This window comes from Eschrichtius robustus, chromosome 19 (genome assembly GCF_028021215.1).
Source record: "Eschrichtius robustus isolate mEscRob2 chromosome 19, mEscRob2.pri, whole genome shotgun sequence".
Taxonomy (NCBI): Eukaryota; Metazoa; Chordata; class Mammalia; order Artiodactyla; family Eschrichtiidae; genus Eschrichtius; species Eschrichtius robustus.
Genome location: NC_090842.1, coordinates 36,865,805 through 36,879,798, shown reverse-complemented (window position 1 = coordinate 36,879,798; position 13,994 = coordinate 36,865,805). Strand labels below are relative to the sequence as shown.

The following is a 13,994-nucleotide window of genomic DNA, read 5'->3' as shown; positions in this document are numbered from 1 at the left end:
GCAATAAGTAAAATAAACTAGACATTAGATCTAAAATATTTAAAGATTGATATTTATAAGATGACAGTGTCATATTTTTAATGAAATTTGGGTCTTCCCATTTTCCAGCACTATTGTATGAGGCATTTGAGAGGCCAAAGGGGTACACATTTTATTTCAAAGAGAAGAATATAGCAAAAAATTAGAGGTATGATGATCATTTGCTCTGTGAGCATAAAATAATGCCTATTTTATTGGACCCTAAGCAAAGAGTATTTGAATGGGTATATTAAACTACACTCTGTGGTAAGTGTATGGCATGCAGAATCTTTTCTAGGGCTCAGAATTGACGTCAGAAAAGCTCTGTTAGTTGATCTGAACTAATGATGCCCAACCTGGTGTTGCTGTGCACATGTCATCATAGTACACCTTCCTCTAAACTTAATCTTTTTTTTTTTTTCCTTGAGTTAGTGAATATAAATGATACTGGAGTTAAGACTACTCCCATCAATAGTATGACCATTTGTCTAGATCAAAGTGAACTTAGAAATATTTTTCCCTGAGGGTCACTAACTATAAGAAAGGAAAATTAAAATAGTGAAATGTCAGACTAAAGTTTCTTAGACATTATTCTTCTTAGGGAAGATGTTATAAGTGTTAATAAAGAAACATGCCTGTGAATATTCACCAGATAATGGTTCTTATTTTGCAGCCAGATGCATCAGAGTTATAAAGTATTTCCTTTTCTCTTGTAGCTCTGTTGGCTTAGCAAAAGCAGCTATAGAAGCAATTAATGGATTCAACCTCTTTGGCAACCAGGTAAAAAAACAGCAATAGCAACAACAGACTTTGATTATTTTTTTGAATTGCATGTTTAATTAATTTGGCCATTTATTAACCAAGTCATTTGTTATGATCAGAGAATGTCTGTAATTTATGTAGCAGCCCATGGTTGAACAACGTATCCTTTGAATATGATTTGCTGCTTAAATTTTAGGTTTCTAACTAAAAAAAGAGTGCTTACTTTAAATAACCCTCTTGATTAAGAATTCTCATTTTCTTTGTTCAGTAACTTTTCCCTCTAGTCTTTTTTTTTTAAGATTCCATATATATGTGCTAACATACGGTATTTGTTTTTCTCTTTCTGACTTACTTCACTCTGTATGACAGACTCTAGGTCCATCCACCTCACTGCAAATAACTCAATTTTGTTTCTTTTTATGGCTGAGTAATATTCCATTGTATATACGTGCCACATCTTCTTTCTCCATTCATCTGTCAAAGGACACTTAGGTTGCTTCCATGTCCTGATTATTGTAAATAGTGCAGCAGTGAACATTGTGGTACCTGTCTCTTTTTGAACTATGGTTTTCTCAGGGTATATGCCCAATAGTGGGATTGCTGGGTTGTATGGTAGTTCTCTTTTTAGTTTTTTAAGGAACCTCCATACTGTTCTCCATAGTGGCTGTATCAATTTACATTCCCACCAACAGTGCAAGAGGGTTCCCTTTTCTGCACACCCTCTCCAGCATTTATTGTTTGTAGATTTTTTGATGAAGGCCATTCTGACTGATGTGACATGATACCTCATTGTAGTTTTGATGTACATTTCTCTAATGACTACTGAGGCTGAGCATTCTTGCATGTGTTTGTTGGCAATCTGTATATCTTCTTTGGAGAAATGTCTATTTAGGTCTTCTGCCCATTTTCGGATTGAGTTGTTTGTTTTTTTGATATTGAGCTGCATGAGCTGCTTGCAAATTTTGGAGATTAATCCTTTGTCAGTTGCTTCATTTGCAAATATTTTCTCCCACTCTGAGGGTTGTCTTTTGGTCTTGTTTATGGTTTCCTTTGCTGGGCAAAAGCTTTTAAGTTTCTTCAGGTCCCATTTGTTTATTTTTGTTTTTATGTACATTTCTCTAGGAGGCGGGTCAAAAAGGATCTTGCTGTGATTTATGTCATAGAGTGTTCTGCCTATGTTTTCCTCTAAGTTTTATAGTGTCTGGCCTTACATTTAGGTCTTTAATCCATTTTGAGCTTATTTTTGTGTATGGTGTTAGGGAGTGTTCTAATTTCATTCTTTTACACGTAGCTGTCCAGTTTTCCCAGCACCACTTATTGAAGAGGCTGTCTTTTCTCCCTTGTATATTCTTGCTTCCTTTATCAAAGATAAGGTGACCATATGTGCATGGGTTTATCTCTGGGCTTTCTATCCTGTTCCATTGATCTATATTTCCGTTTTTGTGCCAGTACCATGCTGTCTTGATTACTGTAGCTTTGTAGTATAGTCTGAAGTCAGGGAGCCTGATTCCTCCAGCTCCATTTTTCTTTCTCAAGATTGCTTTGGCTATTTGGGGTCTTTTGTGTTTCCATACAAATTGTGAAATTTTTTGTTCTAGTTCTGTGAAAAATGCCATTGGGAGTTTGATAGGGATTGCATTGAATCTGTAGATTGCTTTGGGTAGTAGAGTCATTTTCACAATGTTGATTCTTCCAATCCAAGAACATGGTATATCTCTCCATCTGTTTGTATCATCTTTAATTTCTTTCATCAGTTTCTTATAGGTTTCTGCATACAGGTCTTTTGTCTCCATAGGTAGGTTTATTCCTAGGTATTTTATTCTTTTTGTTGCAATGGTAAATGGGAGTGTTTCCTTAATTTCTCTTTCAGATGTTTCATCATTAGTATATAGGAATGCAAGAGATTTCTGTGCATTAATTTTGTATCCTGCTACTTTACCAAATTCTTTGATTAGCCCTAGTAGTTTTCTGGTAGCATCTTTAGGATTCTCTATGTATAGTATCATGTCATCTGCAAACAGTGACCGCTTTACTTCTTCTTTTCCAATTTGGATTCCATTTATTTCTTTTTCTTCTCTGATTGCTGTGGCTAAAACTTCCAAAGCTATGTTGAATAATAGTGGTGAGAGTGGGCAACCTTGTCTTGTTCCTGATCTTAGTGGAAATGGTTTCAGTTTTTCACCATTGAGAGCGATGTTGGCTGTGGGTTTTTCATATATGGCCTTTATTATGTTGAGGTAAGTTCTCTCTATGCCTACTTTCTGGAGGGTTTTTCTCGTAAATGGGTGCTGAATTTTGTCAAAAGCTTTTTCTGCATCTATTGAGATGATCATATGGTTTTTATCCTTCAGTTTGTTAATATCGTGTATCACATTGATTGATTTGCATATATTGAAGAATCCTTGCATTCCTGGGATAAACCCCACTTGGTCATGGTGTGTAATCCTTTTAATGTGCTGTTGGATTCTGTTTGCTAGTATTTTGTTGAGGATTTTTGCATCTGTGTTCATCAGTGATATTGGCCTGTAGTTTTCTTTCTTTGTTACATCTTTGTCTGGTCTTGATATCAGGGTGATGGTGGCCTCGTTGAATTAGTTTGGGAGTGTTCCTCCCTCTGCTATATTTTGGAAGAGTTTGAGAAGGATTCCCTGTAGTCTTTTGTTCAGCTTTCACATTTTAAAATATTCCTGGCATTATATACTATTTATTTTCCATGTCAGTTCCCTCGTTGGTTTCAATTTAATGTATATAGATGTATATGTCATGCAGAGGAGAATTTGCTTAACATGTGAAGCCAAAGATTTGGAAATTGTGATCCTAGCTTAACGCTCAACTGGTTGTAATCATATGTCTAAATCTCATTTTCTTTGGGATAAAAGGGAAACCCTGAGGGTTGCCTTAAATTTTTAAAAGATCTTTGACCAGTTTCTGCGCCTAATCAGGTGACCATGGATTGAGTTGTCAATGGAAGGAGTAATATGCAGCAATACAGGTTATTTCTCTGGATCAAGAAGTAGACTAATTTTCTTAGCAATTTTTGTAAAGATTCCTAAGATGAGAGGGCAAAGGAAGTGTTCAACTAATACTATAATTAACCTTAAGCTATTAAAATGCTAATTAAGTCAGTGAAGATACATTTTAGGAACTTATGCAGACATGTAAAATGTGACATGGATTTTGTTATGGCAATTATAATATTGATACTATGTACCTCAAGTCTTGCATTTAAGAAAGTTTCAGGTTGGAGCATGGTGACACAACTGCCTCTCTTCCCCTCCCTACATACGTAAACTCTCTTCTCACTTCAACTTCCTCTGGAGGAAGGATTCTGGTTAAATCCAGGAAATGAAGGATGAAGAGTGACCACAGACATGAAAGGATTGGGAAGAGGGGAGTAGGACCTCATCCTTGGTGCCCAAGAGGAGACTCTAAATCACCCACTTCCCACACTCTTTTTCTCTCAAGGCCTCTGGCTGGAGAAATTGAGGAATCAGAGCCCATGGGGGTTTGGGAGTATATGAGCTTGTTGAAAATCATGAGAGTTAATATTATGCTTCTCTTGGAGATTCTTGGTGTCTCTGGCTCTGATCCCTTGCCTTGTATCAACATTTCTTTCTCTCTGAAGAGTCAACATACTCATGGAAATCCTACATGTATCCTTCAATACTTTTCATTTCCTTTTCCCCCCTGCCTCACTCTCAATACATTCATTTAAATATGTGTGTATGTATGAATATGTGTGTGTATGAGTATATAAATATTTACAGAATATATGTATATATATATTAGATAAGGAAGGAAGAAAGGAGTGTGTGAGTGAGTAGGAGTGTAATCTGCCATAAAGGAATGCCATTGTATTCAGGGTCAGGAGATAGAATCACTGTGTACTCTGGTACTCCTATCAGTGAATTTGTGACTTTGGCAGATAGAATCACTGTGTACTCTGTACTCCTACCAGTGAATTTGTGACTTTGGCTAGTTATTTACCTAAGTCTCAGCTTCCTCATTCAAAAAAATAGAGATATTGACACTAGGACCTAACTCAGAAGGTAGTCATGCAAATAAAAAACTTAGCATAGTGCTTGGCAAAGATTAAACCCTCAATAAGTGATACCTCATGTTATTACTAGTGAAGTGCTGGTAATACTAAAGAAGGGTAATAAAGCCAGTGGACACCAAAACTTCTCGGGGGTATATCAAGGAGACTGAGAAGAGTCACAGACTAAACTAGTAGTGTTACAACAGTAGTGTGGAAAGATACAGGTCTTGCTCTTCTGCCTTCCATGGTAACCAAGTAGTGAGCTGAATGGAATTGCATGTCTAGGTCAGCTATTATAAAGTAGTGGTCAGCTCTTTTTTTTGCAATCATGCCATCTCCTTTGATGTACCTGAGTCTTAGTGTATGCTGTTTACATATCTAGTATGCATCCTCTCTACTTACATATATACCCACAAACATATATGGTACCTTTCTTAACTACCTATATTTCAGGGCTGTGCCTTCAGCCTACTTTTCCCAGGAAGCTTCTGTAGATTTGTTAGCCATAATTCTAAAAGTACTGAATTGCTTTACTATGCATTCTGATTCTGAGTTGTAAATATACTGCTGGTATTGTTCCCCAGCCATAAATTCTCGATCTTGGCTGCACGTTAGATTTGAGGAATTTAAAAAACAGTACTGATGCCTGGGCTCTACCCCTAGAGATTCTGACTTAATTGTCTAGAGGGAGGCTATGGTGTTGAGATTTTTCTAAGCTGCCCAGGAATTCTAACGTGCACCCAAGGATGAGAACAACTGCTCTCAGCAGAGTTAACATTTGACCTTGTTCAGTTCATGTCTGTTTCCAGCAGAGCTGTGCACAGAATGTTTGCTGACTTGACTATTTCTTGATTATTTCAGGTAGAAATATAGACAAATAAGGTCTTATTCCTTTAGCCACACAGATGTCACATTTGGCAAGTAGGGCCTCTCCATCTGCCAATTTTTTTGATAATATCAGAGTATCCTAGTTTTACAAATTCCCTTTTGTCTTTGTTTCTGATGTGGAGAATTACAGAAACCTGACTTTGAAAATGTTAAAATTCCCACCTCTACAGCAGTTAACTTAAAAATGTACTTGCTAAACAATAGCACATTTAAAAGTGCGTGTGATGTTTTTAGTGTTTAATCATTTTATAATATCACTCCATGTACTTAAAAGATCTGTGGTCTAATTAAAAGTCAGTGGCCGGGGACTTCCCTGGTGGCGCAGTGGTTAAGAATCCGCCTGCCAATGCAGGGGACACGGGTTCGAGCCCTGGTCCGGGAAGATCCCACATACCGCGGAGCAACTAAGCCCGAACGCCACAAGTACTGAGCCTGCGCTCTAGAGTTCACGAGCCACAACTACTGAAGCCAGCACACTAGAGCCTGTGCTCCACAACAAGAGAAGCTACCTCAATGAGATTCCCGTGCACCGCAACGAAGAGTAGCCCCCGCTCACCGCAACTAGAGAAAGCCTGCGTGCAGCAACGAAGACCCAACGCAGCCAGAAAAAAAAAGTCAGTGGCCGGAAAAAGAACTGAGATGAAGAAAGGTTTTTTTTTTTCAAGTGAAGCCCTAAAGAAACATCCTCAAGACTTGAGGGATTTAAGGTCTAATGAGTATTCTCAATTATTTCTAAAGACTATTGATACCGTGTTTTGGAAGAGCTGATCGTGTATCTTTAACTTAATTAATTTAGAGCTTCGAAAAAAAGTGCATCCCCGGTTGGTGGCAACTCAGAGAGTCATAGATCTTTAGGGCTGGAAGGGCCCTTCTCTCAAAATGAATAGAGTTGAGGTGGATTCTCATAGGTCACATAACAGAGAGGCAGAACCAGGAATTAAACCAAAGGCACTTGGTAATGAATCTGGGATATAAGATATTAGTACAGGAAATCTTGGCTCTTAAATGCTTTCTACCTTTAGTGATAAAAGCTGTGTATTATCTTTGAAAACTCTTAAGCCATTTTCTTCTTTTTCAAATTAAATTTAATTTAGTTTAATTTTTTATTGAGATGTCATTGACATATAACATTATATTAGTTTCACTAATATAATGCCCACTCTTGCCACTTTTATTCAATATAGTATTAGCCAGTCTTAGCCAGATAAATTAGGTAAGAAAAAGAAACAAAAGGCATCCAAAATTGGAAATGAAGAAGTAAAACTGTCATGATTTGCATATGACATGAATATACATATTATATATAGAAAACCCTAAAGACTCCATCAGAAAACTGTTAAAGAACTAATAAGCAAATTCAGTAAAGTTCCAGGATACAAATCAATACACAAAAATCTGTTGCATTTCTATACACTAATAATGAACTATCAAAGAGAAATTAAGAATACAATCCCATTTACAGTTGCATCAAAAAGAACAAGATACCTAGGAATAAATTTAATCAAAGCGGTGAAAGACCTGCACTCTAAAAACCAAAAGAAATTGATGAGAGAAATTGAAGACACAAATAAATGGAAAAATGTTTCATGCTCATGGGTTGGAAGAATTAATGTTGTTGAAATGTCCATAATACCGAAAAAAATATACAGATTCATTGCTGCATTATTTATATTAGCCACAATATGGAAACAACCTTAAGTATCCATTAATGGATGAATGGATAAAGAAATTGTGGTGTATGCATACATACAATGGAATATTATTCAGTCATAAAAAGGAGTGAAATCTTACCATTTGTGACAACATAGATGGACCTTAAGGGCATTATGCTAGGGCTAAGTAAAATATGCTAAGTGAAATAAGACAGAGAAAGACAAATACTGTATGATCTCTCTTATATGTGGAATCTTTAAAAAAAATCAAAACCTCAGATACAGGGAACAGATTGGTGGTTGCCTGAGGCAGGATGTGGGAGGTAGGAGAAATGGGTGAATTGATTTGTTTTAAAAAAGAAACATTGTATATAATTCTCTTCAGTGACTATCACAAGTTAAAAATTTGTCTTAGTTTGAGTGATCCACTCATATTAAGGCTAAAATTTATAGACAGGTTTTTGTTATTTTTACTTAAAAGAAACAACATTGTATTAGTTTTAGGTATACAACATAATGATTTGATATTTATATATATTATGAAGTGATCACCACAGTAAGTCTAGTTAACATCTATTACCACACATAGTTACAACTTTTTTTTCTTAAGACCTACTCTCTTAGCACCTTTTCAAACATATGCTATACATTACATCCCTGGGACTTACTAGAAGTTTGTACCTTTTGACCACACCATTTTCTTCTTAATTATTGATCTTTCTGAAAGAGGTTTCCAGTTGTTGAACTTTTGCCCTTTTTGTGCTTTGGTGTATAAGACAAAAGTTAATTTTTATTTTTATGGGAAATTGTTGGGTGGAATAAGCCTTTAGCTTTGGTTATTATGTGTTCCTGCACTTCCTTTCTTATTTTTTTAAATTGTTACACTTGCCTTATTATTAAAGAAAAAGGACTCATCATTTAAATCTTCACTCCGAAACTATTTTCAAAACATATTTTTGTTTGGGAGAAAATATCTAAGAAGAAAATTTGATCAAGTGGCTTAATTTTTAAAATAACTTTATAATAAAGGCTAATTTGGAGCATTTAGAAACATACTCATATAATCCTTAATATGAGAATCACTTATTTCATCATGGTTTCAAATATTTTCTCTGTGTGTGTGTATATATATATATATATATATATATATATATATATATATATCTGTGTGTGTGTGTGTGTATATGGCAATACTTGACAATATATGTAGTGATATGTAAATATTTGATAATACTTAAATAAATCATAATTTATAGTTAGCACATGTCACAGACATCAGCAACAGTTTTGTGATTCCTGGGTCTGAGTCTCAGCTCTACTCTTCTAAAACCCTGAGAATTAACCCTCAGGTTCCTCTCTCTCTGTAGTTTGAAACCCCTTTAACAATATGTGAGTAGGATTTCCTCTAGTGAGGGCTACTGGAAGCTGCTGTCGGGTCAGTAAGTAAAAGTTGGCTATTTACAGGCCACCGCCACCACAGCCGTGGCGTAGAGGGGTAATTCCCACCAGCAAGTGTCGTTTCTGCAGAATATGTCTCTAGGCTTGCTCACAGAGCTATAGGACAGCCTAATGCTGGACTAGGTAAGAAAGTGTCCTGATCGTGGTGCTATTTTTTTGTTCCCAGAAGAACAGAAAAGGTCATGTATAGTATTGACACAATAGATATACTGATCAGTTTTATCTTGTTTTATTCTTTGATGCTAGATGAGGGTAGTAAGCCCATTAGCTCAGGTTCAGAGAAAAGTCTAAAGAGGAAAAGAAAGGCCTGGGCAATCCTTCAAATCATTTCACTTTGAATTGACACTAAAGAGATCGTCTTACGGTCATGTTACCTACCAGGGTTCTTGGCCTCCTTAATCAATAGGAATTGATCAGAGGCCAGACAGGAAATTCAGGCAAGGTTTTACTGGGGCCCCTGCTGCAGCAGGGAGGAGAGAGAACAAGTAACAGGTTCCCTTGCTCACTCGCTTGCTTGCTGGGTGGGGGGCGAACTGGTTCTTCATATGGCGTGAGGGTAGGGGTGCGTCCAGGGGTCAGGCTGGAGAGGTGCCTTAGGTGGTTTGCCCACCCCTTTGGTGGTGTTGTGTGCAGGGGGCATGCGCAGTACTTTGCTTTTGCTTCCGGCTCTTCAGAAGTGGCTGTTGGATTTTTGGTCTCTTTGTATCTTGTCCATAATTTGCCCAGCTGCTCATGCACACAGTTATTTTTAGTCCTTTATAGTTTCTTTGTATTTTGTTGCTCGAGGAGACATTTGTCCAGGTGCAGGCACTGCAGCTAAGGGTCCCAGGTCTCAGGTGCCAGCCTGTCTGAGTCATAGATGTTACCCTTGGCCATAGATACCATCTCAGAAGTGTTTGTTATGGTCATGGAGGCCTGGGTAGATGGTTCAGTGCAGCTCTTCCCCTTCATTGGAACTCAAGTCAGGTTGAATCATCTTGTAATGTGTATACTAGAAAACAATTACAGAAACTCAGTTTGGGAGTAAAGTTTGAACTGTCAGTCTTACCTGTGCTCTTTAGGTGGAGTCAGGATATTATGGCAGCGTTATGATAATTTCAGGAAGTGAAAGATGAAAATACAATATCCAAAGTTAATAAGATACTCTGGAGTGACATATACATATAAAACATCTTTCCATATTCCTGCCTTTAATTGGAGAAATCAAGATATTGACAAATGAGCTGAGGCCAGAATCTAAAAGGTGATGACTAGAAAGATTTCTCATATTACGCAGAGTGTTCAAAGCGATGCAGACATGTCTAGCTTCGTTTGAAATTTGCAGGCCTAAAAGGAACGTGTCTGATAATTTAAAGTAGGTGATAATTAATTCCATATGTAGGTCTCATTGATGACGTTTTAAAAAATTTGCTTCTGAATAGGAATAGCTGCCCATGGCCTTGGGTGAATTTTATTCTTCTGTTAAGTCCGGGCCATACACCTAAAGCATGGTATATTTTTTAAGGTGACAATCAGACAATATAGTTTATTAGCCTTTGATCTTAGTGTTAAAATATGATAGCATTATGAAATTAATTTTTCCTTTTGTGCCTATTTCTTAGAGGCTGGCAGAGGAGGGGACCTCAACAAATACTTTGGTGAATCTAGATAAACGATTTATTTGTGGCTAGAAAATAGAAGTTGGCTGTTTATACGAATCACATAATGGCAAGAATTACCATATTTGACATTTCACTTCATTATTTATAAATTATCCTACTTAGATTGTTGTATCTTTTAAAAAATTAAATTCAAGGCAGATTGATTTGACATGTAATTAACTTTATTAATTTTCAGCCTAAGGGTAAATTATAAGTCCCGTTATTTTGTGTATTCATTGGCTCCCAATATCACATACACATTCATTTCTTTGCTCTCTTGTTCCAACCACTCTACTTGCTCCCCCTTCCCCCAAAATTCAGATCCTAGTTCTGGTCCTCACCTTCTCCATGAAGTACCGCAAGGTCCCTATTTTGTTTTCCTCCTGTTAACTTCATAGGCTTATTATTATTCTTTCATCTAAACCACTCACCTGGTACATAGTCATGTGTTGCCACGTGCAGTCTTTTTGTTTTGTTTAATATTTATCTGATTTAGGACTGTATATCACCTGGGTCAGCTCCTTGAGAGGAGAGGTCATGTTCTGTCTTGTTTTACTCAAAGCAGAGGGCACATTACTCTGACATCGGCAGCTACTGCGTGTAGGTTTGTTGGGCTCAATTTTGTGAGTACAGATGAGAAGTAGGGACTTTCAAATCATAGAAAGACAATTTAGAACTGATCTGGTTGAGAGACAGCCTCACTCATTCCTTGTTCACTTATTGTCAGAGTTAAAAGAAATTTAAGAAATAATATTATGAATGAGAAGTTCTATTTTATGAGCTAATATTCATGTATGAACATGGGTTAACAGGAAAAATATACAGAGTGAGTATGATGTTTGGATCTAGGGCCTAGTACTACTAGATTTTGAATTTCAGTCAATGTATTTTATCTTCAGGGCAAATGCATCTTTGAAGTTGGTGAGAATTGGTATGAGATTTAGAAGGTAATGAAGCAACATAAAATTTGTGATGGTGTTCTTCTTCCTTTCCCCATGTATTTTTCTGAGTATTCTCTTGTAATGGAAGCAGTCATATTCCAATTTCATTCTCTGTGTTTTCAAAATATCTAGCTCCCCAATAAAAGAACAAAGCCATGTTTATTTAAAAACTATGCTATTGAAAATGGAAAGCACTAACGGCTAAATAGTATTGATAAATTTTTTTAACTTGGTTAGCAGACCAATTATCATTTTTTGTTAACACTTTTTTTCATATTCGAGGTTTTGGTTCTTACTTGAAGGATAATTTTTAGTGTGGGAAATTGCATAATATAGTGTTCAAGGTGTGGTCTTCTGTGTCAGACTTGATTTTGAACCCTTGCCTCTGTTATACTAAGATTTAACATCCTTTTCTGTAAAATGGGCATAATAATATCTACATAAGGGGATTAAATGAGATAATCCGTGTGAAGCATAAAACACAGTGCCTGACACATAATGAATATTAGCAAGTATTATGTACATTAATATTATTTGAGATTCTCCTGTCTTCGTATTTTAATCAAGTAGTTTTTATATGTAATTCTAGATATCTAAATTCATTTAGTTTGATCATTCTTTATTAGGACTATACAATTCAGATTTTGTGAATCCAAATTAGTTCTTATTTCCTTGTCAGAAGTATTAGCTAAATGATTTTTTACTTTTATTAAAATAAATATCCTTTATTAGTTATCTTGTAATCTATACATTTTGATTTTTAAGAAAACTAAGGAGAAATTGGAAAAATGGAAAAATAACATTTTTTTTATGATTATAAAATTAATGTTTATTTCAAGAAATTTGAGAAATACTGAAAGTATTTAAAAAATTAAAATCTTCTGTAATGCCACTCTCAAATGCAACTAATGTTAATATTTTTGTGAAATTTTTTTTGCTTGTCTTTGTTTTTTTTAAATTTTATTATTTTTGTAAATTGAGGTAACATTGATTTATAATGTGAAATTTATTTCAGTCAAATTGCCCAATGTTCTACAAGTTCTTTTATGTTAATCTAGGAAATTTTTCTTTCTGTCTCATTCCAGGGCTGTTCTTGGTCAGTTATATTTGTGGATATCGATGCCCACAATCGCAACCGGCAAACTTTGTGCTCACTGTTACCCAGAGAATCAAGATCTCATGTGAGATATTTTTATAATAAATTAATATGAACTGTTGTTTATGATTGTTACGTAGTTTTGTTTCTTTTTCCAAGAAAGTACTCTAAAGTGTTAGAAGTTGGCAGAAGAGATCAGAAGAGAGAATGTTGCCGCTTACTCCTCTGGCCTGGGGAGGTCAGTGTTTAGGAAGTGAGCAGAGCTGTGGAGAAAGCTGCTTTGTCCTTTGAGTTTTCATAGAGCAGTAGAGAACTAGATATATTTTTTTCTCTTTGGGGGAGTAGCAACATTATGCCAAAATGAATTTTTTTTGGTCATGGAATATTATATACAGTAAATCCCCTACACACGAACCTTCAAGTTGCGAACTTTCGAAGATGCGAATGTGCGTTCCAGGTCCAATCACATAATTTAGTTCACGTGTCTGGCGTACATTGTCACGTGCATGCATCCTCTACAAGTGGTTGTGCTTTTGTGTACTTTACTGTACAGTACTGTATAGAGTACAGTAGTACAGTATCTTTATTTCAAGCCCAGGATGTCTGGAAGCAAGCTTAAAAGCAGCAGTGATGTAGTTGGTACTGCTAAAAAGCGCCAAGCGATAATGATGGAAACAAAAGTGAAAATAACTGAGAGAGTGGAGCAACAAGAGGAAGACGAAGTAACTGAAGAACCGAAGAGATTCACGACACAGGAAATGGCAAGAGGATTTTCTTTGTTTGAGGAGGCACTGTTAGTTTTTGAGGCACAGGACCCGAATGTAGAATGGTTCACGAAGGTTGCAGCAACCTTTCAGAATGCAATCCCTTGCTACCGTGTCATCTATGACAAGAAAAAAAGAGCTACTACCCAGATATCACTGGACCATTTTTTCAAGAGGGTAGATAGAATTTAATCCAGCAAAGAACCAGAACCTATCAGTGCAATTGCAGCTTGCACTCTGTCTCCTATTGCTGAGGATCCGTTAGCTCTACCATCTCCCACCTCCTCTCCCTCCTCTAGTCAGTAACCTTTCTTGCTTGTTCACTCGATGCCAGCCCCTGTATGCCAGCTGTTGTACTGTGCTACTGTACTTTTCAAGGTACTGTACTGTAAGATTAAAAATGTTTTATTTATTTTTCGTGTTCGTTTGTTTTTTATGTATTATTTGTGTGAAAAGTATTATCAACCTATTACAGTACAGTACTATATAGCAGATTGTGTTAGTTAGGTACCTAGGCTAACTTTGTTGGACTTACAAACAAATTGGACTTACAAACATGCTCACAGAACAGAATTTGTTCATGTGTAGGGGACTTACTGTATGAGAAATGTAGAAGAATATTTTTCATAATTTAAATTTCTTTTGAATAAAACTGCTTTCCTTATTTTTCTCTCATTTGATTCACCTTTTTCTTTTGTCTGATAATCTCTTAAATGACTATGTAATACCTGATTGC

The 13,994-nt window shown here is 36.2% G+C and overlaps 1 protein-coding gene across 4 annotated transcripts in view; it reads left to right on the top strand.

Annotated features, from left to right (window-relative positions):
• PHKB (phosphorylase kinase regulatory subunit beta) overlaps window positions 1–13,994 on the top strand; it is a 194,912-nt gene that overhangs the window by 80,724 nt on the left and 100,194 nt on the right. For all 4 annotated transcript variants that reach the window (XM_068529138.1, XM_068529139.1, XM_068529140.1 and 1 more), the window contains 2 exons: window positions 735–798; window positions 12,484–12,579. In XM_068529138.1, coding sequence (XP_068385239.1) covers window positions 735–798; window positions 12,484–12,579 — 160 coding nt within the window. The remainder of the gene's footprint in view (window positions 1–734; window positions 799–12,483; window positions 12,580–13,994) is intronic.